General features: G+C 41.5%; 1 protein-coding gene across 3 annotated transcripts in view; it reads right to left on the bottom strand.

The window, feature by feature from the left end:
- PAX3 (paired box 3) overlaps positions 1–25,066 on the bottom strand; it is a 105,908-nt gene that overhangs the window by 23,037 nt on the left and 57,805 nt on the right. For all 3 annotated transcript variants that reach the window (XM_083742118.1, XM_083742117.1, XM_083742116.1), the window contains one exon: positions 5,843–6,048. In XM_083742118.1, the coding sequence (XP_083598244.1) occupies positions 5,843–6,048 (206 nt within the window). The remainder of the gene's footprint in view (positions 1–5,842; positions 6,049–25,066) is intronic.

The raw sequence follows: 25,066 nt of genomic DNA on the forward strand, positions 1-25,066 counted from the left end.
CTATAGCTATATTCTGCAAATGGAAACCTCCACTAAATTTCATATACTATGCACACAAACATAACATTTTATGCACACTGAACTTTTAACTTTTTATAACTTCTGTTTAAAAAAAATACCGCTTTTCATTTGCGCAAAAGCAGGATGGAGAATTTAAAGGCCTCTTGCAAGGAAGCAGAGAGGGGGCGTGGCGAAGTATCTGCTTTGCATGCTAAAGATCCCAGGTTCAATCTCTGGCCTCTCCAGGCAAGTCTGGGAGAGATGCCTGCTTAAAATCATGGAGAGCGGCTGACAGTCAGACCATATTGAGCTAGAGATGGGTCAGCGGTCTGACTTAGCCTAAGGCAGCTTGCTAGCTTCCTAAATGAATGTTATCAGCTAACCAAGCAGAGAGAGAAATGGAGAGGTTTAAAAGGGGTGGCTTTGGCTACAGGACAAAGCAGCAGCAGAAAGGTGTCCAAGAGACACAATCTCCGCCTTATCCTCTCAGCCATCCCTAGGCTAGGTCTGCATACGTATGTCAACCCTTTAGGCTGCAACCCTATACGTGTTTACCTGGGATTAAGCCATGCTCAACTCAATGGAATTTCTGAATGGACTTGTATAGGATTGCAATGTTAGTTTTTGCCAATATATTGCTATATTAAGGGTAAAGGGACCCCTGACCATTAGGTCCAGTCGTGACCAACTCTGGGGTTGCGGCGCTCAACTTGCTTTATTGGCCGAGGGAGCCGGCGTACAGCTTCCGGGTCATGTGGCCAGCATGACTAAGCCGCTTCTGGCGAACCAGAGCAGCGCACAGAAACGCTGTTTACCTTCCCGCTGGAGCAGTACCTATTTATCTACTTGCACTTTGACGTTCTTTCAAACTGCTAGGTTGGCAGGAGCAGGGACCGAGCAACAGAAGCTCACCCCGTCGCGGGGATTATAACCGCGACCTTCTGATCAGCAAGTCCTAGGCTCTGTGGTTTAACCCACAGCGCCACCCGCGTCCCTATTGCTATATTAGCTATGTATATATTTGTCAACACACACACACACCTAAAAATGATATACACATCATGCAGAACAAAATGAGATGGGTGTCGCTGTAGCTGTGTCATAATGGAGATAGCAAAAGATAGGCACATACAGAGAGAACAGCACAATGTATCATTTATTTCATTCATATCCCACCTTTTCTCCAGGCTAAAGAAAGTGTCCCCAATTTCCCTGCTCCCATTGTCATCCTCGCAGCAACCCTGTGGTGTTAATTTAGTAGAGAGACGGCCACTGGCCCAAGGTCACACAGTGAGCTTCATGGATTGGTGGGGATCTGAACCCTGGTCTCCCAGGTCTTAGTCCTCCAACACTCTAACTACTACAGCCCTATGTATTTCCCATCATCTCCTTTGTGGTGTTGTTGCAGTAGCAGACCTTCCTGGTTTTCTTCTTGTCCCTTAACTGAGATTCTGCCTCTACTTCCCTTTTAATTCATATCCTTCCATCTTCAAACTCCCCACCCCATACCAGTCCTCTCTCTCCCACTTCCCCCCCCCCTTTCCTTTCCTTCATGGCCACTGAAACTAACCAAAAAACACATAAATATTTCTGATGTACAGCAGTGCAGCAAAGGGAATACATTCTCTGGCTTAAATTAGACGTGTCTTTATCAATGTGCCATTCTTTTGATTTGATACGTATTTGGCATTCATCCTTGTAAAGCCCAGACTCTGTTTAGAAGAAACTATCCTCTATTGTCTTTCTGAATTCGCTTTTCAAACATTTTGCCTATTTGAATAAGAGATCTCGTTGCCTTAAAAGCACATTGGAAACTCTCTGTTTAGGATAAGGCAGTTGAACTGTCAAGGCCAATTTTGCTACGGCAAGCCTTGAGGAAGAACTGCAGCTTTGAAAGGATACCCAGCCAGCGTCAAGGAAATAGGATGTTGCCTTGTTCAGTTACAAACTACTTAAGGGAAAAATGATAACAAAAAAGGCAAGACGTAAATATTAGGAATCAGAGATGGGAAAGGTCTACAAGGTCATCCAGTCGAATCCTTGCCAGAGCTGAACATACTTGACTGATTTGTCCAATTTAATTTGAAGTGCCTCAAGTGATAGTCTGTACTTTCTCCCACAAGAGACTATACTGCGGCCTGATATGATTAATTGTTAAGAAAATATATCTGTGTAATAAGACTTCACTTTATCATGTATCTTTAGGCTACAAAGAAATATTTCCCCACATAGATCTCTGATACCAAAATTATTTTTCAGTGGGGAAGCTTTGACTGCATCTACATTGGCTAGCACCTGAACTAAGCTGTTCTGAAAAGTCCTTCAAAACCTCGTCTCTGGCTATTCTGCAGCAATTACCAAGAAAAGAAATTGCATTAAAAAATCTCAAAGGAAAAAGAAAATTTAGGTGAAATTCTCATGGGTGGGGTGCAGCATTTTTCTTGCACTTGCCTTACTTTCAATGTAATTAAGGGATTTTGTGACTGTCCTTTCATTTTACAAATCATCTCCCTAGTCGTCTGCATTCTGCAGCCTCCCCAGGTGCCTACACTTCCTTAAAAAAAGAACCCATAACATCCTTGGCTGGGCTTTGCTGTAAGCCCAGGAGAATGGGGAGGCTGCCTCCTATACACCTGGTAGATATTTATTGTTCTCTCTCTTTTTTTAAGTGAAGTCTTAAATAAATGCACTTTATTCTCTGAGGTAACATTCCTTCAACTGTTAGGGGAAACGACCCAATATGGCTTCTATTTAGTCCTTAAAATAAAATTTATCTCTACCTCTGTTAATATAAAGGACTGACTAAGTGCTATTTATCCCTGTTTTCCACATAGCAAGACATTATGTGTTTTATTAAGGATAAAGACAGGACTGAGCAACAGTGGGTCACTTTATTTCCAGAGATGGGGATTCTGCCATTATCTTTCTCAACATGAGGTGGTAGTGAAACTTGATACCAGAGGAGCTTCTTAAAACAGTCCAATATGAATATCTGCTGACCCTCCTGATGTTCCTGAACAACAACTCCCATTGTCCCTGAGAATTGGCCATGTTGGATGGGGCTGATGGGGGATGGAGTCCAACAACATCTGGAGGGCCACAGATTCTCCATCCCTGATATACGCTCATCTATTATGAAGGTATAAAACCATTTGGGTGTTTCTTCTTGATAAATTCCTTGGAGCCCTCCTCCAGTTCCATCTGCTGGTAGGCATGGGACATGTCAAACTTGCTGACATAGTGACCTCCTCTAAGTACTTCAGACTGGTTCTCTGTATACAGAATGTGGTAACTGGAGGCTTGATGTATTGCAGCTTCATAATTCCATTAATGTGGACGGTCCCATCTGAAGTAGCTATTGGTACTATGGATGTTGCCCTGTCCGAAAACGCTACTGAGACAATTATCTTTCTTTTCCCAAATGTCGAATTTCACCACAGTCTTCTCTATGGCAGCCTATGTAACAGGTCTAGCTTTAAAATATTTTGGCTTGTTCTTTGCTAGAATATCCTTTCTTTAAGTGTCCTTTATGGTACATGATCCTCCTTGAAACTCTCCGCATTAGAGCACATCAATTGCATGACTAAGGTCCCAGGCTCAATTCTTGGAATCCAAGTAGGGCTGATTCCAGAATATTGAGATCTGTGGATATTAAGATCTGCTTTCCCTGATTTGCTATCTTATTTTTACCATTGAATAGTGTCCCAATCTTTCAGCATGTTGCTATTATCATTTGGGGACTCAAAAACCCATTGTATAAGGCGTAACTTCTTGTATCAAGTTCCTTTTCCTTCTTTCTTACAGCTTGATTAAGACTGGACATGAACTGAAATGAACTGCTAAGAAGAGATGAAGGGTGGAGCTCTACTTTATCCCATAATAATATATACACAGTGGCACTCAGCCTAACCATAGATGTCGAGAAGCAGTGATTGCTGGAATGACAAAGCTCAGAACAATCTCCCTGGAGCCCTCTGTGTCAGTTATGTAAAATATGTCTTAACTTTAACAAGTATTCACAACTTGGGCCACTTAAACTCCTGTTCATCTTTAATTCCCAGAAGGTTCCCTCCCACCCCCGGTATTTTAATCATTGATTGACTGAGGTTGCCCCCCCATGTTGTTCTAAGCAAAAAGTCCATATGTTCAACATAGTAGGGAATTTGCTGGGCTGTAGATCACAGAAGTGAGTATGAGACAAGATGTGTCTCAAGGGAACCCAAGGAAGCCATAAGGAATGTAAAAAGTCACAGGGTTAAAGCCACATTAAGACAGCTGTTATGTTAATGAGACTTCTGCTTTTCTTGTAACTGTGGGTCACTGCTTTAGAAAAATATGAACATTCATTGTTGCCTTTAAAGCTCACAGGTCCCAAAATTGCATCTAAAGGAATTAAAGAATCTACTTCTGATTAACTGAGTTTTTATAAAATCTTCAAATAGTGATTCAGCACCCATATTCAGTTCAATTCCTTTGGGGGGGGAATCACCCGTTTTTGTATCATTTGTTTTTCAACCAATCTCTTTTTCAATAATGGAATCTATTTAAAAACAGTAGCTTATACCTACTTTAGATTAACCTCCACAACCCATTATTATAGTACTACAGCCTTTTCCTAGTCTCAAGTAGGAGAACAGTGAAAAGATGAGAAATGAACAAAACTAAATATTTTCTCTAGGTTATCAAATGTACTCAGCAGCAAAACTGTGAGGAAAATTGGGAGTCAGGCTTTGAAAAATCTCAACCATCTTTAGGTTTGACTTTTCAAACCTTATTATTTACAACTTCGCCACAGTTTTGATACGAAGAGTATGTTTTTGATTTCTTTTTCATTTTTTAAGATTATTATCATTACAGAACATTCAGCTCTTACAAATTTCAAAATAATGAAATTTTCTCTTTTACTTGTACTGTATGGGCAAAATGATTGTTAACTGGTCAGAAACTTCTCTTTCCAATACTTTTGCAGGGTGACTTCAGATCTACCTTTTCAAATGAATTCTACATGATCTGTAGTTGGAGGGCAGCACTATTGGAGTTTTTTCCTCAAAATCACCATCTGCTTTTTTCCCCAAATGCACACAACCTTGTTTTTCTTAAGCCTGTTTCACATTATACCTGGGACCCTGGACACAAAGGGGATGGAATTATTCATTCAGTGTTGCTTTGTAATATAAATTGTATGGGTGTAGACTCTCTCCGTGTGACTGGAAATCATGGCAAAGAAAACAACTGAACATCAAGTTGTGAATCCCATGAAATGACCTGCAATTTCCAAAATAACCTGAAGACCAAGGGGCTGAGTCAGTCACTCATCACATCCTACCTAGCCTTTCCATTAGTGGTAGTTTCCTGCCACTGGCCAGCCTCCCGCTGAGAATTATGCTTCCAGGAGGATTATGCATGCTTAATAGTGGACATAAGTGACCAGTGGAACAAACCCTCAAATTAAAAGTGGCAGAATTCCTGCCACTTTCACTACTACCTTTGAAATAGCCTGAAAATTCACCGTTCATATTTCATTCATTCATTTAAAATATATTTTATCCTGTTCTTCATCCAGTTAAAAAAAAAAGACTTGCAGGATGGCTTGTAGTGATAAGATAATCCCTGCCCTACTCTACAGGTCTAAAAGACACAACACAAAAGGAAATGGGATTGGGGGGAAGGAGAAGAAGAAGGAAAAGGAAAAGGAAGCTCAGGAACTATTTGTTAGTTACAAACCAATAAACTTAGTTTCTTCAGCAAGAAAATTGATCTGTATTATAAAACAGCAATAGTGTTTCTGACTATACACCAAAGTGGCTGGAAATCTTAAAACTCTTTCAGTAAGGATATTCACCTGAACCCGAGCTTCAGTGAGTTTAGCTCGTTGCGCAAGTTCCTCTCGGGTGTATATATCAGGGTAGTGGGTCCTCTCGAAAGCTCTTTCCAGCTCTTCTAATTGTTCTGCAGTGAAGGTTGTTCTACTGCGGCGTTGCTTTCTCTTTAATGGCAGATCTGGTTCAGAATCTATGTCAGAACCTTCATCGGACTGTGGTGCTGAAGCTGGGAAGAAATGAAGAATGGAGCAATTAATCTATGGCTAGAGAATGGGGGTAGGTGGGTGAGGGAAGAATCAAGAATGTAAGTAACAGGAGGGGACACTGAATAAAAATGCTTTCTTGGAATTAGACAGGATCGTCCTGTGAACTAAACAGTCTTGGAGAGAATGCTACAGCATATTTAATTCTAATGAATGAATAATAATCAGTATTTCCTTCTGTTAATCTAGTCCCTTTTTGCCTTTTGGAATATCTGTAGGCAGATACCAATTTGCTTGCCTGTGTTATTTCTTCAAATATATTCAGCACTGGTTTCCCAATGACTGTGCATGTGTGAAATCAAAAGCGATGCAGCGTCACGTTACTGTAACTGGTCAAGTAAAATCACAAGGCCTTGATCTCAAAACAGGTAAAGAACAATGTTCATTAATTTAAATGTTCAAACTGCTTAATTAAAAGGGTGGCGGGTTTCTGTGGTTTTGCCATGACTGGTAGAGACCACACTTAGCAAATACTGATGGAGGACAAAATCATCAATTTCCATTTCTTTCCGTTTTTCTAATACATCACATTTTCACATCAGTTTGTATTAACAGAAAAAGTCCTCATGGAAATCTGTCAGCATTGAATGTGCACATTTCTCCTAATATGAACATTTTGCATGCGATTTTGCCTAATATACACATTTTCTAGCATTTTACCTAATAAAATGTATTTTATCTTCACTGGCATGTACATTTTTGGGGGCATACTTTCCTCAAATACATAAATAGACATCGTTTGGTTGGAGAACTGCATCACAAAATTCGGAGAAGAGATTCTTTCTAGCTGCATTCTGTTCTGTTGATTATTTCAGGAAATGTGAATTAGGGAGGCTTGCATCATAATGCAAACCAAACTGAATTTCTCTACCACCCATATTATTATTCTTCATAATTTTATGCATTACCCACCCTCCATCTTAAGGTCCCAAGACACAACAATTTACAATACAGCATTAAAAACAATTTAAAACAAATGACAGCTACAAAAGGTGTCAAAACCAAGGTATGGGCCCAGTACATATTCAGCATTCATAATGAAGGTGCCAGATACACTCCCCTGTGGGGAGGGAATTCCACAATTTAGGGGCTGCTGAAGACAAAGCCCTATCCCAGAAGAAAAGCCATGGAACTGCCAAGAAGATCTGTAGGCAATGAAGTGGTCTTTGGTGCCTAAGGGTTACCTATTAGAGGAGTAAAGAGGTTCTGGTGGCTTATTAGTAACCAGTGAGTCAGAGATGCCCCAGCTGCCCCAGCAAATGTCACATCTGACCTCTTCCTCCAATACAAGAAACATGTAGAAAGTTAGAAACATGATTTAACATGGGACGCGGGTGGCGCTGCGGGTAAAACCTCAGCGCCTAGGGCTTGCCGATCGCATGGTCGGCGGTTCAAATCCCCGTGGCAGGGTGAGCTCCCGTCTTTCGGTCCCAGCTCCTGCCCACCTAGCAGTTCGAAAGCACCCTTAGGTGCAAGTAGATAAATAGGTACCGTTTTATAGCGGGAAGGTAAACGGCGTTTCGGTGTGCTGTGCTGGTGCTGGCTCGCCAGAGCAGCTTCATCACACTGGCCACGTGACCCGGAACTGTCTCCGGACAGGGCTGGCCCCCGGCCTCTTAAGTGAGATGGGCGCACAACCCTAGAGTCAGACACGACTGGCCCGCAAGGGAAGGGGTACCTTTACCTTTACCTTTTACCTAAATAAGCAGTATTTACATATGGTACCTCTATATTCCACCCATGGGGAATATTGCTTCCGAATATTGCTTCAAATCAGAAACACCACCTGGGGGAAGGAATTAAAAAGGGTATGGTGGCCCTGATATCTCTCTCTCTCTCTCTCTCTCTCTCTCACACACACACACACACACACAGAGAGAGAGAGAGAGAGAGAGAGAGAGAGAGAGAGAGAGAGAGAGAGATTGCTTATAATATTATATTTGGCTCAATTTTTCTGATCTAGTGAATACACCAATATAATCCTGTACAAGTGTAAATCAATGAGGCTTATTTCCAGGGAAATGGATACAGGATTGCAGCCCCCTCCTCCTTCTTCTTCTTCTTCCTCTTCTTTCTTCTTTACTAAACCTCAACACAGGAAGAAAGACCAGCGGAGGAGGAGATTGAGGGCAGAGGTGAGGGGTGGGCATGTAGCAGCAGGAAGAGAAGGGCAGCAGGCCAGCATTGGGCAGGGTGTCATTTTCTATTTTGCCTCTAGCATCAAAACGCCTTGGACCAGTTCTGCCAGCAACTCTCATAGCCGAGAGGAGGTTTGAACCCAGATCGCAGTCCAGTAAACTATCCATTTCACCACAGGGGTACATTCTAATTATTTGCTGTGCTGTGACAGAGGAGAAAGTTCATTACATTGTTGCTTTAGTTTATATTGCTGTTTTATCCTTTTTTGTATGAATGGAGTTTTAGGAGTTTTCGTAATAAATAAATAAATAATGGTTGCAGGAGAGGAAGCTGGGTTCAAGAGTAACCTTCAATCTCCAAATAAATACAAAAATACAGAGAGAGCACCCCCCCAGAGAAGTTGATAACTGCTTCCAACTTGTTACAGAAGAGCTAAATAAATGGAAACAGAATGGATTCCAAATTGTGTGTTTTGGGAGAAAAGCATCTGGTCTATGAAACTCAGTCAAAACACAAGACGGGTAAAAGTCTCAACATTGAGCAAATGTAGGTTGTTCTTGGAGGCCTTAGCGCCTTTCCAGATGCTGTTTTTTTGTTAGCACAAGAATGTCACAGTTGTTACCATGGATTCAGGCATCTTCCCCCATAGTAGTAGTACTGTGGTGGAGGGAGGGATTGTGTTTTCTTGTAATTCAACCTGATCTATACACAGAGAGAGAGAAGCAAAAGCTATCACTAACTGTGTGTGTTATTTCATCATGGGTAATGCCCCATGGCATCACTAGGGAAAAGAAATACACTTATTTCCTCCCCTCCCTCCAAAATATCAATTACTCATCAAATATGACATCTCTCCGTCAGATATATATTGGTGGGAAAGACCTTGAGTAAGATATCAACTGCGTCCTCTGGGCTAGAGAATGATCATCTGAAAACTGCCTTAGTACAAAATAATAGAGACTATATGACACTTTCTTTGAATGGATGTTGCCTTGGATACTACGTGGAGTAGGACAGAACTGAACTTCTGCATTCGTAACATTTCCCCTAATTTCACTTATGCAAAATATCTGTGGGAACAGTCCAGCCACGGCCAAGCCTTTAGTCCCAAAAATCTCAGTGGAAGATATTTAAACACATGCTTAAATCTGTCCCATTGAGTCCTATCGGTCTTAAAAGTACTTACCTTTGGCTGGAATCTGAACCCTACACTTTTCAAAATGTTCACTGACACATACTCCTCCCCCAGAGATCTTTGAACCCAAACTATCCCAAAGTAGATGAAAAAGGGAGGAGTGTAAATCAGTCTCCAAAAAGATCAGGTACAGAACAACAGTCAGACTCCACAGGATTACAAATTCCTTCTTAAAGAATGGGAGGAGAAAACCCATAAGCACCAAACACCAGTGGAATAGCCATGAAGTTTAATTAAAGAAGGAATTGCAGAATTATAGAGTGGTTCTTTGTCCCTTGAACCCTCACGACCTATTTGGTGGCCCCGGGAAATACTTCATCCAAGTTAACACTCTTATACACAAAATCTTTGCGCAATTTCATAGGGATTTGGTCACATGGAATTCTGTAATTATCAGTTCCCCAAGGAACATCATAAACAGACATGCCTAGACGAAACACTGAACAACAATAAATACACACAAACACCCATTCTGTTCATTGTTTGTCCTCTCAGTGGGATATTTCATTTGAATAATTATAGGAGCAAAACATGACAACCATTTAAAAACCATATATTTATTACAAACGCAATACAGTGCACTTTACAATTATCTGAATACAGAGACTTTCTGCGCAAGAGCACATGGCTTCATTAGCAATGGGATGCTCGCCTCTTATTCTTTAATACCATAATGTTGAGTTATATTTTAAAGCCCTTTCATCTAGCTGTGCACTGCTAGAAAACAGGGGGTGATTCAAATGTAGCATCAAATTTCAATTTAATTACACCTCTGGAGTCACACAGAGCTGGGTTTTCTATCAATTGCTAGGGGAGGCAATGCAATATTTGGCCTGCCCCACCCCACTCCCCCGACTAACTACAGGATGCTCTAAAGGTTGCACTATTTTTCATTCAACACAGAAGATGCAGTGGCATGTTTTAAGATTGAACCAAATCCCTAACCATTTTCCACTGTAGCTGTGGCTTAAGCTGCACACCATATTGGACACCTTACATCTAAAACATATTTAAAAGGCATTCCCCTCCTCACAAGAAAACAAAGAACCCTGAGAATGATAGGTTGAGATAGGTGCAGGGAATTTTAGCTCTGTGAGGGGCAAACATCAGTTCTTTGAGGGGAATGTGTTGAGGGGGGGTGTCCTTTAAATGTATGGCATGTAAGCAACCCTAGTGACATGGACTGTATTGTAACTAAAGCTGCAACTTATCCAACAAAATGCAGCCTGCCTTGATCACACAAATTTGCTGGAGAGTACTGAATTTTTAAATGATGATAACATTGTGAGTTAGTCATGCAATGCAGCCACAGCAATACATTTCTAGGTCGCAAGGCAACTTACATTTGGAGAGTAATATTTGAGAGTAATGTTGTGGAGTGGGGTGTTCAAGAGCATACCACCAGGCCACATTGAGGCAACTGGCTCATTTTAGCTCCTTCCAATGATCCCCTGCACCCCTTCTTCATGTACCATAAGCCAAATACACCTATTTTCCCTCATCAGACGTTGGAGGGTGTATAGCAGGCCTGCTGTCTGCCCTCTGATCTGAAGTATCCTTTCTGTGGCAAAATCGACGTGACTGACCTCTACCGTGTTTACTCGGGTGCAAGGCAGCAGGAGGAGGAGGAGTGCAAGGAAGGCCGATACCCCTCCTTGAGCTCATAGTAAATGACAAATGACACTTTCCCTTTTGTGAACTTTGGGATTTTTGTTGACTTATTTGGCGGCTTTTGTTGAGTCCTTAGAAATGGCCTGTGGCCGAGGCCTATTCTGCCAATTTCCACGCTCCATCTGTGGTATCCATCAACAGGGCCTTTTACCCGCATTCAGGGCTCTGACACCTGCCTAGCAGGATGCAGGAGACAACAAAGAAAACTGAAGTGGATGAGAAGGGGGGAGATTGTGTGGATTTTTATTTTTTTAAGATGAGGTTGAAATAGATGCTCTGTAGGGGTTAATCCCATGTCTCTTCAGTCCAGAGACTTCAGCACCTGGAAGCTCCCTTTCAATTATTTTTTTTATCTCCTCTAGGGAAGGCAGGGGAGTTTTAAAATGTTAAATACATGACCTTAACGTTAAAATAAAATAAAAACTCTGAGGGCAGGGGGGAAATCTGTTTAGCCATTTCAGGAGCTTCCCAGTAAATCACAATTGTACACACGGCACACACACGGTGAAATGTTGTTCTTAGATCCTTGTTTGCTTTAACCAAAAGGCTTCAGCAGCTGCTATTTTAACTGGGAGGGGGGGACGTTAAGGGAGTCCTTTATTGTCAGTGGAGGATGTGGGAAAACGTCTCAAGGAAAATGGAGTGCGTCTCTCCGTCACTTTGATTTGTTTTCCCCAAGCATTTCCATTTAAGGAAACATTCCCATTGGAATCTTAAACATAATTAAGAATTTAGACCCAGCTACTCCCCACAGCTTCCTTCCAGCACAGGCAGAGTTTCTTCTACTTTTCTATTCTCTCTCTCTCTCTCTCTCTCTCTCTCTCTCTCTCTCTTCATCTCCCCCTCCTCCCACCTGTAATACTGTGCAGTTCCTCTCCTCCCTCCTTTTGAATACTCAGCTTCACAGCAGGGGGTCATTAGAAAGAAAATAAACCCCTGCCAGGTCTGGGCTAATCAAAATGGTACAAATAAATTCTGACACTTAGCAACTCCCCAAGTGCTCACAACCCTGGGAGGAGTGTACAGATTACTTATGAATATGCTAGGCAGCAGGAGACAAGTTCAGAAGGTCTAATGTCAGTATGCAGCCACCTGTGCATAGAGTAAAGTGCCCCACATGCATTATTGCAGATTTGTTTAAGATAAGGACCTACAAACTCAGAGTGTAATACCCAGCACACACTTTAATGTAAGGGAATAGCTTGGGCCTTTTAAGCAGCTCTTGAAGTTTTCCCACCCAATACCTGTATAATATTCATTTAACTGACATGAAATGTTGGGATTAATCACTGAAATCTTTCATGCATTTGGCTTCTAAAAATTGACAATCCTGTTTTTTGATTATTATTATTTTTAATTCTCTGTTGCTAAAGACTTAGTATCATCATCATCATCTAATTGTATTGGCATTATGTGTTTATTTTCACCGCCCTGGGCAGTTTTTATCGAAAAGGCAATCTACAGTAAAACAAGGGTGGACAGAGGATCCACTCAAGATCACAGATGGCTCCTGGCCAATTTCTATTGGACCACATGCCAACAGTGAGTTGTTCAAATTCTGCCACAGAATGCAGGACCGGGACTTTGCGGAGGTCCAGTAAGACAGGTCTGAGACTTTCTAGCAAGCTGCAGACACTGGTTAGGTTCGTCTTAGCTATCAAGAGCTTTCAAAATGCTTTATATATTTAAGCAAGAATATTCGCAAACCACAAAGAGTCTAGTAATATATATGATCAACAGAACTTCTCCCTCCTCTCCTCTTCTCTTCAGCCTCTATGCACCTTTTGTTCCAGGTTCTGTTCATACCTACCTACATATAACACGCACTAAAGTCAGCCCATAGATGTAAAGCATTTATTTATAATCTCTTCAGTGATTTTGTGTAGCAAAAAGGGGGGGTAAATAAATATAGTAAAATACTTATTAGAGGATCTACTTCATAACAGCTTACATAAGTAGTTTTCAGGGTCTTTAGGTGCACTTTAGGTGATTTCTAGGTGCACTTCCATGTGCACTTATGTTGTGAATGCCCTGAGTTCTGCAGATGAAGGGTGATATAGTAAACAGACAGACAAATGTGCCAGTTTCTTGTGAACCTTCATGCCCGAAATCTTTGCGCAGCATCCACATAAAGTCATCCTCATCAAAATACTGTCACATTTTATTTTCCCATTTAAACTGAATTTACCATTTCTGGTAAGAAAGAAAAAAACCATGTGGAAACAATAAATCTGTATTAAATGTGAGGGGTAAATATGGGGTTGACACTTTGATGAGAACAATGCCACATGGACCAGATTCAGCTGAGGCCCAAGCCAACCCAAGTCAGCTATTTGGAGGGATTGGGGCATCGAACAAGTTGGGACCCAATTTGGATCAGGACACTAGCTTGGGGAGGGGAGGGTTGTAAGGAGGCCTTTAACCATTTGCTCCTTGTTGTGGTCCTGATTCAAATCAGGGGATGCCAGCAATTTGTAATAAATTTAGTGGTAGTAGTATTAATGTAGGGAAAACCCATCCATCTTCAGCATTCAACACCTTAACAGAGGAAATTCCTATCATGCTTATACCACCCTAAGATTGTATGTCATGTACACAGCCAGCTACAACACACTACTTTTTTCCTCCTTAATCTAGAGAAGCTTAGGATCTTAAGAATCTCCCAGAAGGAATCATCTGGCAGCCTTGAAGGCTGAATCACATGACATCCCATCCGGTGCTTTTTTTCTAGAAAAATAGGTGCTGGTACTCACCATGAAATTGTTATAGTAAGTGCCACACCTTTTAACAACAAAAAAGAGGTGCTGGTACTGTGTACCCTTGAATACCCCCTGAAAAAAGCACTGATCCCATCCCACATGAAGGCAGGTTGCAACCAATATCCAACTCTGTTCCTGACAAAGCAATTCTGCTACTATCATTACACCACTACTACTTGAATTCATGAACTATACCTGCAGATCCATAGTACTGCAAAGGGTATACATGGCAATAGTCCAATCATTTAACTCTAGACTCAGATCAATGTTTCCTGGCTAGTTATTTTCAGACACCACTTGTACACCTTATGAAAGGGATGGGGAATCTTGGCCAACCTTATGTTGTTGAACTAGTGGAAAATGTTAGGTCTTCATTTCTTTCCATCTCTGCATAAACCTGAGTCTTTCCTATTCTACCACTAATACTAATTTTCTAGATACCACTGTTTATAGAAAGAAGCAACAGCGCACCTTCAGACCTCCTTATACAGTATAGGAAACTGACACACACATCACCAATGCTAGCAGTTAGCATTCTGACTACATCAAAAAATCTATTTTCAGCCCAGTCTTACTTTGCAGCTGCTTTTGATTAAATTTGCTTGATCATGAGCAGTTTGAAACAGGCTCTCTTAAATCTTAAGTATCTTCCCAGTGTTGGTGATTACTCAGTCAATACCCAGAACAGAATACTTGCAACATAAACCACACCAGCAACATCTCTGATAAAACTTCTGGTTATTACCTACACTACATAATTCAGGATACTTCAGCATATCATAAGGAAACTGCAACCTATATTTGAGAATGAGCCATACCTCCAAAAAGCCATAGAAGGCAGTCTACTGCTTGTGTATAGGCAGTCACCTAAACTGAACTATTACTTACCAGTGGCAAGTACAGCTCCCTAAAATCACAACAAAGTGAAACATCTTGCTGCAGACCTAAATGTCAATGGTGTCCTCTTATCAAAATAAGTAACACCATGTGTAGATGAAATAGTAAAAGGTAAAAGGTAAAGGTACCCCTGCCCATACGGGCCAGTCTTGACAGACTCTGGGGTTGTGCGCCCATCTCACTTAAGAGGCCAGGGGCCAGCGCTGTCCGGAGACACTTCCGGGTCACGTGGCCAGCGTGACATCGCTGCTCTGGCGAGCCAGAGCCGCACACGGAAACGCCGTTTACCTTCCCGCTGGTAAGCGGTCCCTATTTATCTACTTGCACCCGGAGGTGCTTTCGAACTGCTAGTACCATCTGTCATATCCACGGCACTTATACCTGCATAATCCAGGTGTGTTGGCTGGAATTAAAACCTCTGGTATAGATGTGATCCTGTATCTAATATTGCTTGTATTTTTGTTCCATATTAAATACAAATGATTCTTTATCCAACTCAACAATAACAGGTCTGGACTCACACCCATGGTGCTTCGGAGATAGAGTTTCAATGTTTCAAAAGAACTCCAGCCAGCTCGTCTCCAAACTCCCAGTAATCAAGTTTTTCAGTCCTGTTTTGACAATTCTTATTTCTCTTTCTGCTAAAGCATTACAAGCTGAATGGAAATGTTAATAGAATGTTAATATGGTAATATTCTATAATTAATGGTTTATAAAATATGTCCCATTTACTGTGATCAAGACTATGAGCATGGTAAAGGTCTATTGTTTTTCACAGCTCACTGCTGTGATGCACTTCCAGCCATTTTGAAGCAGGGGTGCCAACTTGAATAAAATATGGGGGGGCAGGTAAGCCCTGCCCTGCATAATCAATCACATGATGTGATGCATGCTCACCATTTGAATGGCAATGCCAATCAACTTGCCAGGGGCTGCCCCCTCAAATATTTTATTGGGGGGGGGCGAAGGCCTCTTGCCCCCTAGGAGTTGGATCTTATGTTTTTGAAGATTCATCTACTTCTGTCCCACCGTTGTCCTGTACAGTGCTGTGGATGAAGATGTCCCAGTAGTAGAGACTGTAGATGTTCTTGACATTGGAGACAGTTCTAATCTGCACTTTCCAAGACTGCTTTATTCACCAAACATAGCTGCAAGCCAAAACCTACACCAGTTCAGTTTCTAGATGTGATCATGCAGTTCTATCAGAATATGCTATCATATTTGGGGGGCATAACTTCAGGCTCTGCTTCAGGTAGAATTATGAGGGGAAATATGCTGAAGGCAGAATGAGGATCTGAATGGTAGAACAAGACTTCTTAAACTACTGGTCCTACCAAGGGATGGGTGCAATTTACACGTCACTCTGGTCAACAAATGACTTGGGCCAACACTGAAAGGACCCATTTTCTATGCTTCCCATGCTTAGCCCTTACTTCCTGGCTTAGTCCTTACTTCCAAGCCCTTTTCCTTGATACTGTTTCGACTTCTCTGTAGTGTGAGTTACATCACTTAGGAAAGAATAAGATCTATCTCATATTCATAATCTGGAAAGCCTTCATTGGATATGATCAAGATTTTCAACTTCCCCGGGTTGATGATGACTCAGATGGATGGAGTCTAAGTGCACCCTTGTTTTTTGTATTGTGATGTGTCCAATGTCAAAACACAATATTGCTGCTGTATCGCTGCCATAACTGGGCACAGCTTCATTGTCACTGAAAGATTGAGGCATTTAAATTTAGAAGATCTTTGAGGAATTTCTTAATCTCAAACATCAGGACCTCTATTTCCTCTTGAAAAACTACTGCCACTGAAGTGTCCCTAAAAAGCAGGGGGGCTGCATATAAACATGACTAGGGCTGTTATTTCGAAGTACACTTAGGAAACAAGGTTCACATAAATTAATGGAGGATGTCCCTCTTAAGTAGATTTAGAAGGTACAGGAAGCTGCAGTGAGGATGAGAGGAAGGGGAAGCCCTGTTGCATGAGCAGATGCCCACTTTCAGTGTTTACATTTTGCAGTTAATATGGTCTCTCTATACTGTATTTGATCATGGCCACTGGTCCCATCACCTCCTGGCAAATAGAAGGAGAAGAAATGGAGGCAGTGAGAGATTTTACTTTCTTGGGCTCCATGATCACTGCAGATGGTGACAGCAGCCACGAAATTAAGAGACGCCTGCTTCTTGGGAGGAAAGCAATGACAAACCTAGACAGCATCTTAAAAAGTAGAGACATCACCTTGCCAAAAAAAGGTCCGTATAGTAAAAGCTATGGTTTTCCCAGTAGTGATGTATGGAAGTGAGAGCTGGACCATAAAGAAGGCAGATCGCCGAAGAATTGATGCTTTTGAATTATGGTGCTGGAGGAGACTCTTGAGAGTCCCATGGACTGCAAGAAGAACAAACCTATCCATTCTTAAGGAAATCAGCCCTGAGTGCTCACTGGAAAGACAGATCGTGAAGCTGAGGCTCCAATACTTTGGCCACCTCATGAGAAGAGAAGACTCCCTGGAAAAGACCCTGATGTTGGGAAAGATGGAGGGCACAAGGAGAAGGGGACGACAGAGGACGAGATGGTTGGATAGTGTCTTCGAAGCTACAAACATGAGTCTGACCAAACTGCGGGAGGCAGTGGAAGACAGAAGTGCCTGGCGTGCTCTGGTCCATGGGGTCACGAAGAGTCGGACACGACTAAACGACTAAACAACAAAATACTGTATTTGTACTGGTCCGTCATCATGCGGCAATGGACTATGCATGCTCCAGGGTGAGGGAAGCCTGGAAGGAAGTGAGAACAAGTGGGGTGGCAGGGTAAGCAAGTGAGCCGAGTTTACGGTGGGTGGGCTTAAAGCAGGTGAGTGAGCTGGGCTTGCAGCAGCAGAGAGAAGCAGAGGCAGAGTGGGTGAGCAACAGTGTGTGCAAGTGAGTGTGTAGGGCTTCTGGCATGAGGTTGAAATGGGCACATGAGATGGACGTGGGGCAGTGGGTGGGTTGGTGCTGCAGTGGCATGGGCAAAACAGGCAGGCCTGGAGTTGGCAAATGAGCTAGTTTTGCAGCGGTTGAGCAAAGGGAGTGTTGTGGGGGCACAGGCTGGGGCAGAGTGGGTAAGTGAGCCAGTCTTGTGGTGATGTGACACACTGAGTGGGTGGTGGCACAGGGGCATGGATGAATGTATAAGGGGGAGTGGCTTAAGGGAGGGGAGCTTGGCGGGGGAGGGGCTTTGATGAGGAGTCCTTGGAGGAGGGGAGGAGGCTTGGTGGGAAAGGGTTTGAGGATTTGACAAATGAAGCATCATTGCCCAGTTAACATAAATTGATGAAAAATTGACCTACACTGCTCTTTTAAACAGTCACACTGTGACAGCCTTTAAAAGTCTGAGGCTGAAGGGCACTGAGGTTGGAGGGGACTGCATCTTGTTATTTTTAGAAAGTACCCCATTTTTTATATCAGTTTAAATATTTAACTTTAAAAAATGGCCATTTCCCTCAATTTCATAAGCAGGAGAAAGAACAGGAAATCATTTTGCTTTTATAAAGCATCTCAAATCTCAGACCATATTTCAGAATAAAATAGTGGTGATGTGCAAATAATTTGCTCCAGAAGCTACCTAATCAAAGTAGCCAGAATTACGTGTAATAGGTATCAGTGACACTACATTTGATTCACTCCAAACACTTTAGCTTAATGAATGGGGATTTGGCTGGAAACAATGTGAACCCTTTGTAAATATAAGCATCAATTTGCTAGTTGGTTCTTACAAAAATCACCACTGCTGTCCCAGGCATAAGTATCTCTCTGAACAACCTGAAATGAAGCTCCCTTTTTCTCCTTCAAAAAGGGCTAACTTGCAACATTCTAAATGTTTTAATATGCCACTGACAATGTTTTCTTGAAGAGAAGGAAGCTCAAGAGGTATGGAAATGTGTTGCTTTTAATTAAATACCATGATTAATAATTATTCACTTATCAGTACCTTCAAGAATAAGTGTGGTTATTGAAAGCTCTAAGCTTTGGCCTAAAACAGAATACAGTTAAATGGGAAGAGTAATAGGTGACTTAGTTGCAAATGTTATTTCTGGAGAAGAGGCCTTTAACCAATAAACATCATATGCTGCAATGTACAGGGAAACGGTGTCTGGGGCAAGAGTGATTTTTTTATTATTATTATTTACAATTGCCAAGAGACTGGCTATTATTCCCCATATGTGCCACAAATGCTGCCCTTATCATCGGCCGGCCATCGTGACCATTGGGAGCTGTTAATGAACTGGGTAATTGAGCTGCTGACATGTGTTACCAAAACAAAACAATAGGAAGAAGAGACAAATGAACATTTTATTTGCCAATCAGAGTGGGCTCTGCTTTTCAGAGGTCTGCGGCTAAGTAAGTGACTGAATACATCAAGCAGTACATTGAAAGCAAGCAGATGCGCACACAATAATGGTTAACTGACAGCTTACGGCCCATCTGCGCGTTAACATTTTGTTAAAGAAATTACTTGACTTGCTAAAGAGGCCAATCATACAGCTGCCCAAAGCACAGCAGTGGAAGAGATAAATCATTAGCCAAACCATTTCATGCTTAAAATGACTGTGCATATTAACAGTTATGCGGGGACATTTGCTCAGGAGGTTTAAGGCAGCTACAACGTACCATTTTTTAAAAAAAATTGTCGCTTGTGGATTAGAAATTAGAACAGCAGCACAACGCAAAACAGTTTAATTTAGCTGACAACGAGACCAACTCACATTATTGTCTTTGGATCGCCACGCAAAGCATGTCGATTTTTTTATATTTATTTTTGAATTGTTATGAGTTTGCACTGAACCACATTAATGGCTTGCCGAAATGCTAGTTTTTGCTTTACTTATGGTGTTAGTTACATGATTATTATTAATTGGATTTCTTATATTGGTAGAAATGTTGCTTGCTAAATTGTAATGCTTTGTAAGTGTCGAAAGCTGCCCTGAACAAAATGTTGTTGTTGTTGGAAATGCTGCATCAAATAAAATCAGTTCAAGTACTGAAATCACATGCAAAGGTAAAAACTAAAAACTAAACAGTTTCACCTAATATTCTGGGTCAACAATCAGCTTGTGTGCACTTTATTCACATGGCAGAGATCATCAAAAGAAATACATTTTGTTTTAGATAAAAGAGCTGTGAAAGAAGACCTGCTCAGCAACGGAACAGAATTCTGAACAAGAAGAAAATGGAAACTGCAAGATTCTAATAATTTCTCACCCTCTCAGCAATCCACAGGCTGTTTCTGTATGAATGCTTTGCTACACATTTTATACAGTGATGACCAAATGACAATAATGAACAGATTTATTTATTTATTATTCTTAATGACCCAATGTGTTTCTGTTATTAAAAAAATACTCAAGTTGGCTTATATAATATTTTTTTAAAAAACCAATAACATCTTGACAATTAAAATAATGATAAGTTAAAGTAGATAACAATAAAAATAATAATTCTTTCTCCGACAGAAATTCACATTTTTTGCAAAGCATTTCCCCCTTATATAATTCGTTATTCTGTGCTATTTTCAGTAATGCATTTCTTTGCACACTTTACCCTAGTATATGCATGTATATGCATTTTTGTGCACATCGATTGGCTGGCAAACTGCATTGCAAAATTCAGAGGGGTGTGGGTTTATGGCTCTGTTTCTGGTTGCATGTTGTTTTGGGAAATCTGACTTGGATACGTTCAGCTACAAACACAAACTGAAATGATTCCTCCCCCCCCCCCTCCAATCTCTAGTTCTTAGCTATGGCAAAGGACAAGCCCAATCTGCAAGCTGGTTTTTTTGCTATCAGAACAGCAGCTCCATATGCTACATGGCAAACAAAACTGCCATTGGTACACTGATGTTAACTCTGATGTTTCTTATAGCCAAGAAAGAAATCATGAATGATTCATACTTCTTGGAACTCCTGTGAACACACTAGAAAACACTACTGCTAATAAAGATTTGAAACGGGGATTTAAATAGGTGCAAATATTATTCATATTTTATGAGTGTGTTGCAGGAAACTCCCATTCACTTGCCATGTAATGTGTACTGCTCTGTGTGCCTCGAAGCACATGGGAAATGGAGAAATGGACCTAATGAATGAAACAATTTTTAAAATCCAAAGCAGGATACATTTCTACTCGTACTGATGTATCAATAGCAGCAGTACTGATAGTTCTGTGTAGAACTCTTGTATCCACGTGAACTCTTAGGTAACAATTGTAAATATAAAAGTACAGCATGTGGCTCAATAAGAGAACATGGGTTATTTCCACAGCATCTCCAGGAAAGTAGACCATCTCAACATCAGTATCAATTGATGAGAAAATGGTTTGTAATGTTGGGTGGCAAGGAGCAGACAAGTAGATTTCATACACTGAGAAACATGGTCTACCTGCACATGAACCTATGGTCTTCCTTATGTTGCTGGTCTCCAACTCCTATCAGCCCCTATCAGCCAACATTGCCAATGATCAGGGATGTTGGGAGTTGGAGTCCAGCAACATCTGGAGTGCCCAAGGCCTTTGCCATAGAGGGGGGGAAAGATATGCAAATGTATAGAACATAGGTATAGTTGAGATGACAGAAGAAGCAGTGTCACATTGGATAGAGATGTAATGGTGCTGTGGTTGCCAGGACAGGAACGGGGTTGGGTGAGGTAGCATCAAGGTTAGGGGAGTTCTAGATGTGAAGTGGCCCTGCAGGTGCCTCTGCTTTTACCTCTACCTTGCTATACTCTATCCTAGTTATCACGCCACTGCTGCCCTGCCCTTCACTCTCCCCTTTATGCAGTGCTGCCAGCCAGAAGAGGAACATAGTTGGGATGGATCACTTTTGTCCTCTCCCACAGTCCGGATAAAATACATGATTGATGTCATCCTGCCTAGATGGGATTTCAGATGTTGTTGCAGCTGACCGAGAATTCCAAAATGTCAAAACAAACTTTATTTAAAAAGCACTTGCTATTTGACCCAATTAAACACAATTGCATGTTTTCCCACAAAAACAGAGAAGGTCGCCAAAGAAATCATCCCACCGAGAGAGACCAGAGGTTCTCAGATGTCTTCAATGCTTAGCTTCCTTAACCGTAATGGAGACAAGAGGTTTCATCAGCAATACTCATCTTCAGACTAGGACCAATGGGAAGCAAAGGTGGAAAGCTATCCATGGTGCATTTTCAGCATTGTTGTGGGAAGAACTCAAGGGAAGCAAAAGGACCTCAACAGGAAAGCATTTCATGCCCCATCACCAGCAAGAGCATCATCAATTCACACAAGTGGAGAGGCACTCCTGACATAAATATAAGATCAGCACCATGTCTTCTGGTTGAGTAAATATACACATAAGAATTGTCTTAGAAGAAGAGGGGGTGTTTGCTCCTCCCCAACAACTGCTTTCACTGCCTTAGGGACAGCTACCTTTTATTTTACATTACTTGGCACAGGGCAATTATCTATATTGTATATCATATCAATTAAGCTGCATTTACTAAGTGACAGAAAAAGGCCTAGTTTTGTATTCCTTTCCCTACTGTACTAGGAATCCCCTAAGTGTTTTAATTAAATACTTCCTGAGCAAGGTTATGGAGTGGGTGGTTGCAGACCAGATCCAGGCGCTCTTGGAGGAAACTGATGTTCTAGATTGCCTCTTTCCTTCTACTCAACTTTTATTTCTAAATGTACATAGGCTAAAGGTAAAGGTAAAGGGACCCCTGACCATTAGGTCCAGTCGTGACTGACTCTGGGGTTGCGGCGCTCATCTCGCTTTATTGGCCAAGGGAGCCGGCCTATAGCTTCTGGGTCACGTGGCCAGCATGACTAAGCTGCTTCTGACGAACCAGAGCAGCGTGCGGAAACACCGTTTACCTTCCCGCCGGAACAGTACCTATTTATCTACTTGCACTCTGACGTGCTTTCAAACTGCTAGGTTGGCAGGAGCAGGGACCGAGCAACGGGAGCTCACCCCGTCGTGGGGATTCAAACAGCCGACCTTCTGATCGGCAAGACCTAGGCTCTGTGGTTTAACCCGCAGCGCCACCCGCATCCCTTGTACGTGGGCTACACAGCCATAATAAAGCATCAAACAACTCCCATACAAAATGCTTACAGCACTGAGTTTGAACTGCCTCTTACCACTGCTTAGCCTGGCATGTGAATTCAGTACCAGACTCAGCTCTGCAATGTTTGGTGGAATAATATTTTTTATATTATTATTTTTTAAAAAAAGTGTCTCAGAGCATGGTCTGTGAATCTTTTTTCAATATGGCAGTCTCACTTCTGACATTAGCTTACATGTCTATCAGTGCAGAAGTCTATTTTTTTCTGTCCCATGCACACTGTAAACCAGAGATGAAGAACCAAAGCTGCTGAACTCTGCCTCTGGTCAGCAGAAGACAGCATGGTCAATGCTCTAGGATCACAGGAGTTGTAGTTCAACAACATCTGGAGGACTACAGGTTCTTCAGCCCCCTTGTAACTTATACCTACAACACTTTAAAGCTCTACATGGCTTATGATCAGGTTACTGGAATGATATCAGAAGCCTAACCTACAGCCTGAAATGATAATACTCACAGACAAGTTTAAAATCTCGGCTAAGCTATATGGTTAACTTTAGATTGGGATTTTAAAGTATTTAGAACTTTTTTTATTTGCCCAGGCATCTTGAGCATTTTCAGTAGTAGTAGCAAAATTTGTTAATTACTTTACAACAACAACAAAAAGTCTCAAAGCAATTTCAATAGATAAAATAACTTACAAGCCAGAACATTTAAAACTGTATACATTGAAAACAGAATTCCTAAAATGCTCATCAAATAGCAGGTCCTATACCATCACCCCACTAAAAGATGAGCACCACAGCAGAGGCTAACTTACGTAACTACCAAAGACTTGGGTAAATGAAAATGATAGCTTGGCATCTAGAAATGGACGATGATACTGCAAGGCACATTTCCCTGCAGGGATCATTCCATAGATGAGGGGGTCACCACCAAAAAGTCCTGTTTGTGCGGCTACCCTCTGCATATCCCGTGGGGCACACAGAGAAGGACCTGTGATGAAGACCATGGGGTCTGCGGTGATGGAAGTATTGGTTGGGTAGCTGCTGGATTATTTAAAATGTTTTGAACTGTGTCTTACTTGATGGTTATTGGGTATTATAATGGCTTGGCATTTTGTTTTTTTGTTATGATTGTTGGACATGCCAACATCTCTAAATTTACTTTTTGATAAACAAACAAACGAATCAAATCAGGCCATTGTGCTGTGTATGTGCTCCTCTTCTCCATCAAAGAGGTTTTTTAAAAAAATGTTTTGCTAAGAAGATATCAAGCCTCACTACGATTAAAAATAACCACACCTCTCTCTCTCTCTCCCCCCAAATTTAGAGCTCCCCTTCCTTCATTTTCAATGTAAATATCCCTGTTTTGCTTTCTTTCCACTTATTTGCATTTTGTAAACAGATGCTAAGAGCTGTTCTTTCCCTTTGTTCAAAATCTAATCTTTGTAATACTCAAGGAAAATTAAAAGCAGGTGAATGAATGGCTATTAACAATGAAGAAGTAACAAACCTATAACTTGATATAAGTGCATATTCTCCAGCATCTCAGACACTAAACAGGGATGCTAGGCACACTTTGAACTCCCCTATCCTTATACCAAGGATCACTGCTGAGTTAGTCATCCCTTTGCCAATTACATATTGCTGTCAAATGCTTCCCCACCCCCACCCCCCTGCCATGTGTATCTGTGCTGTATTAATTTGTCCTACAGTAGCTTGTTCTGCATGGGATTTGGAAGCAGTGTATGCTACTAGATAAACTAATAGTAGAAGTTTTTAAAACCTTAAGATTATTCCTTCCTTCATTCATTCATTGAACAAATTTATAAACCTTTCCTACAAACACTAAAAACAATAAAACCATTGTTACAGATGTACAATAATGTTTCAGAAATGACTGGGTCACACCTCAGGGAAAGCCTTCTTAAACAAAAATATCTTCCATAAGTGTCTGTCTAATTTGGGCTGGTAGCAACAAAAGTCTGTATAGTTAAAGCTATGGTTTTCCCAGTAGTGATGTATGGAAGTGAGAGCTGGACCATAAAGAAGGCTGATCGCCGAAGAATTGATGCTTTTGAATTATGGTGCTGGAGGAAACTCTTGAGAGTCCTATGGACTGCAAGAAGATCAAACCTCTCCATTCTGAAGGAAATCAGCTCTGAGTGCTGACTGGAAGGACAGATCGTGAAGCTGAGGTTCCAATACTTTGGCCACCTCATGAGAAGAGAAGAC

This window comes from Podarcis gaigeae (genome assembly GCF_964106915.1).
Source record: "Podarcis gaigeae genome assembly, chromosome: 5".
NCBI lineage: Eukaryota > Metazoa > Chordata > Lepidosauria > Squamata > Lacertidae > Podarcis > Podarcis gaigeae.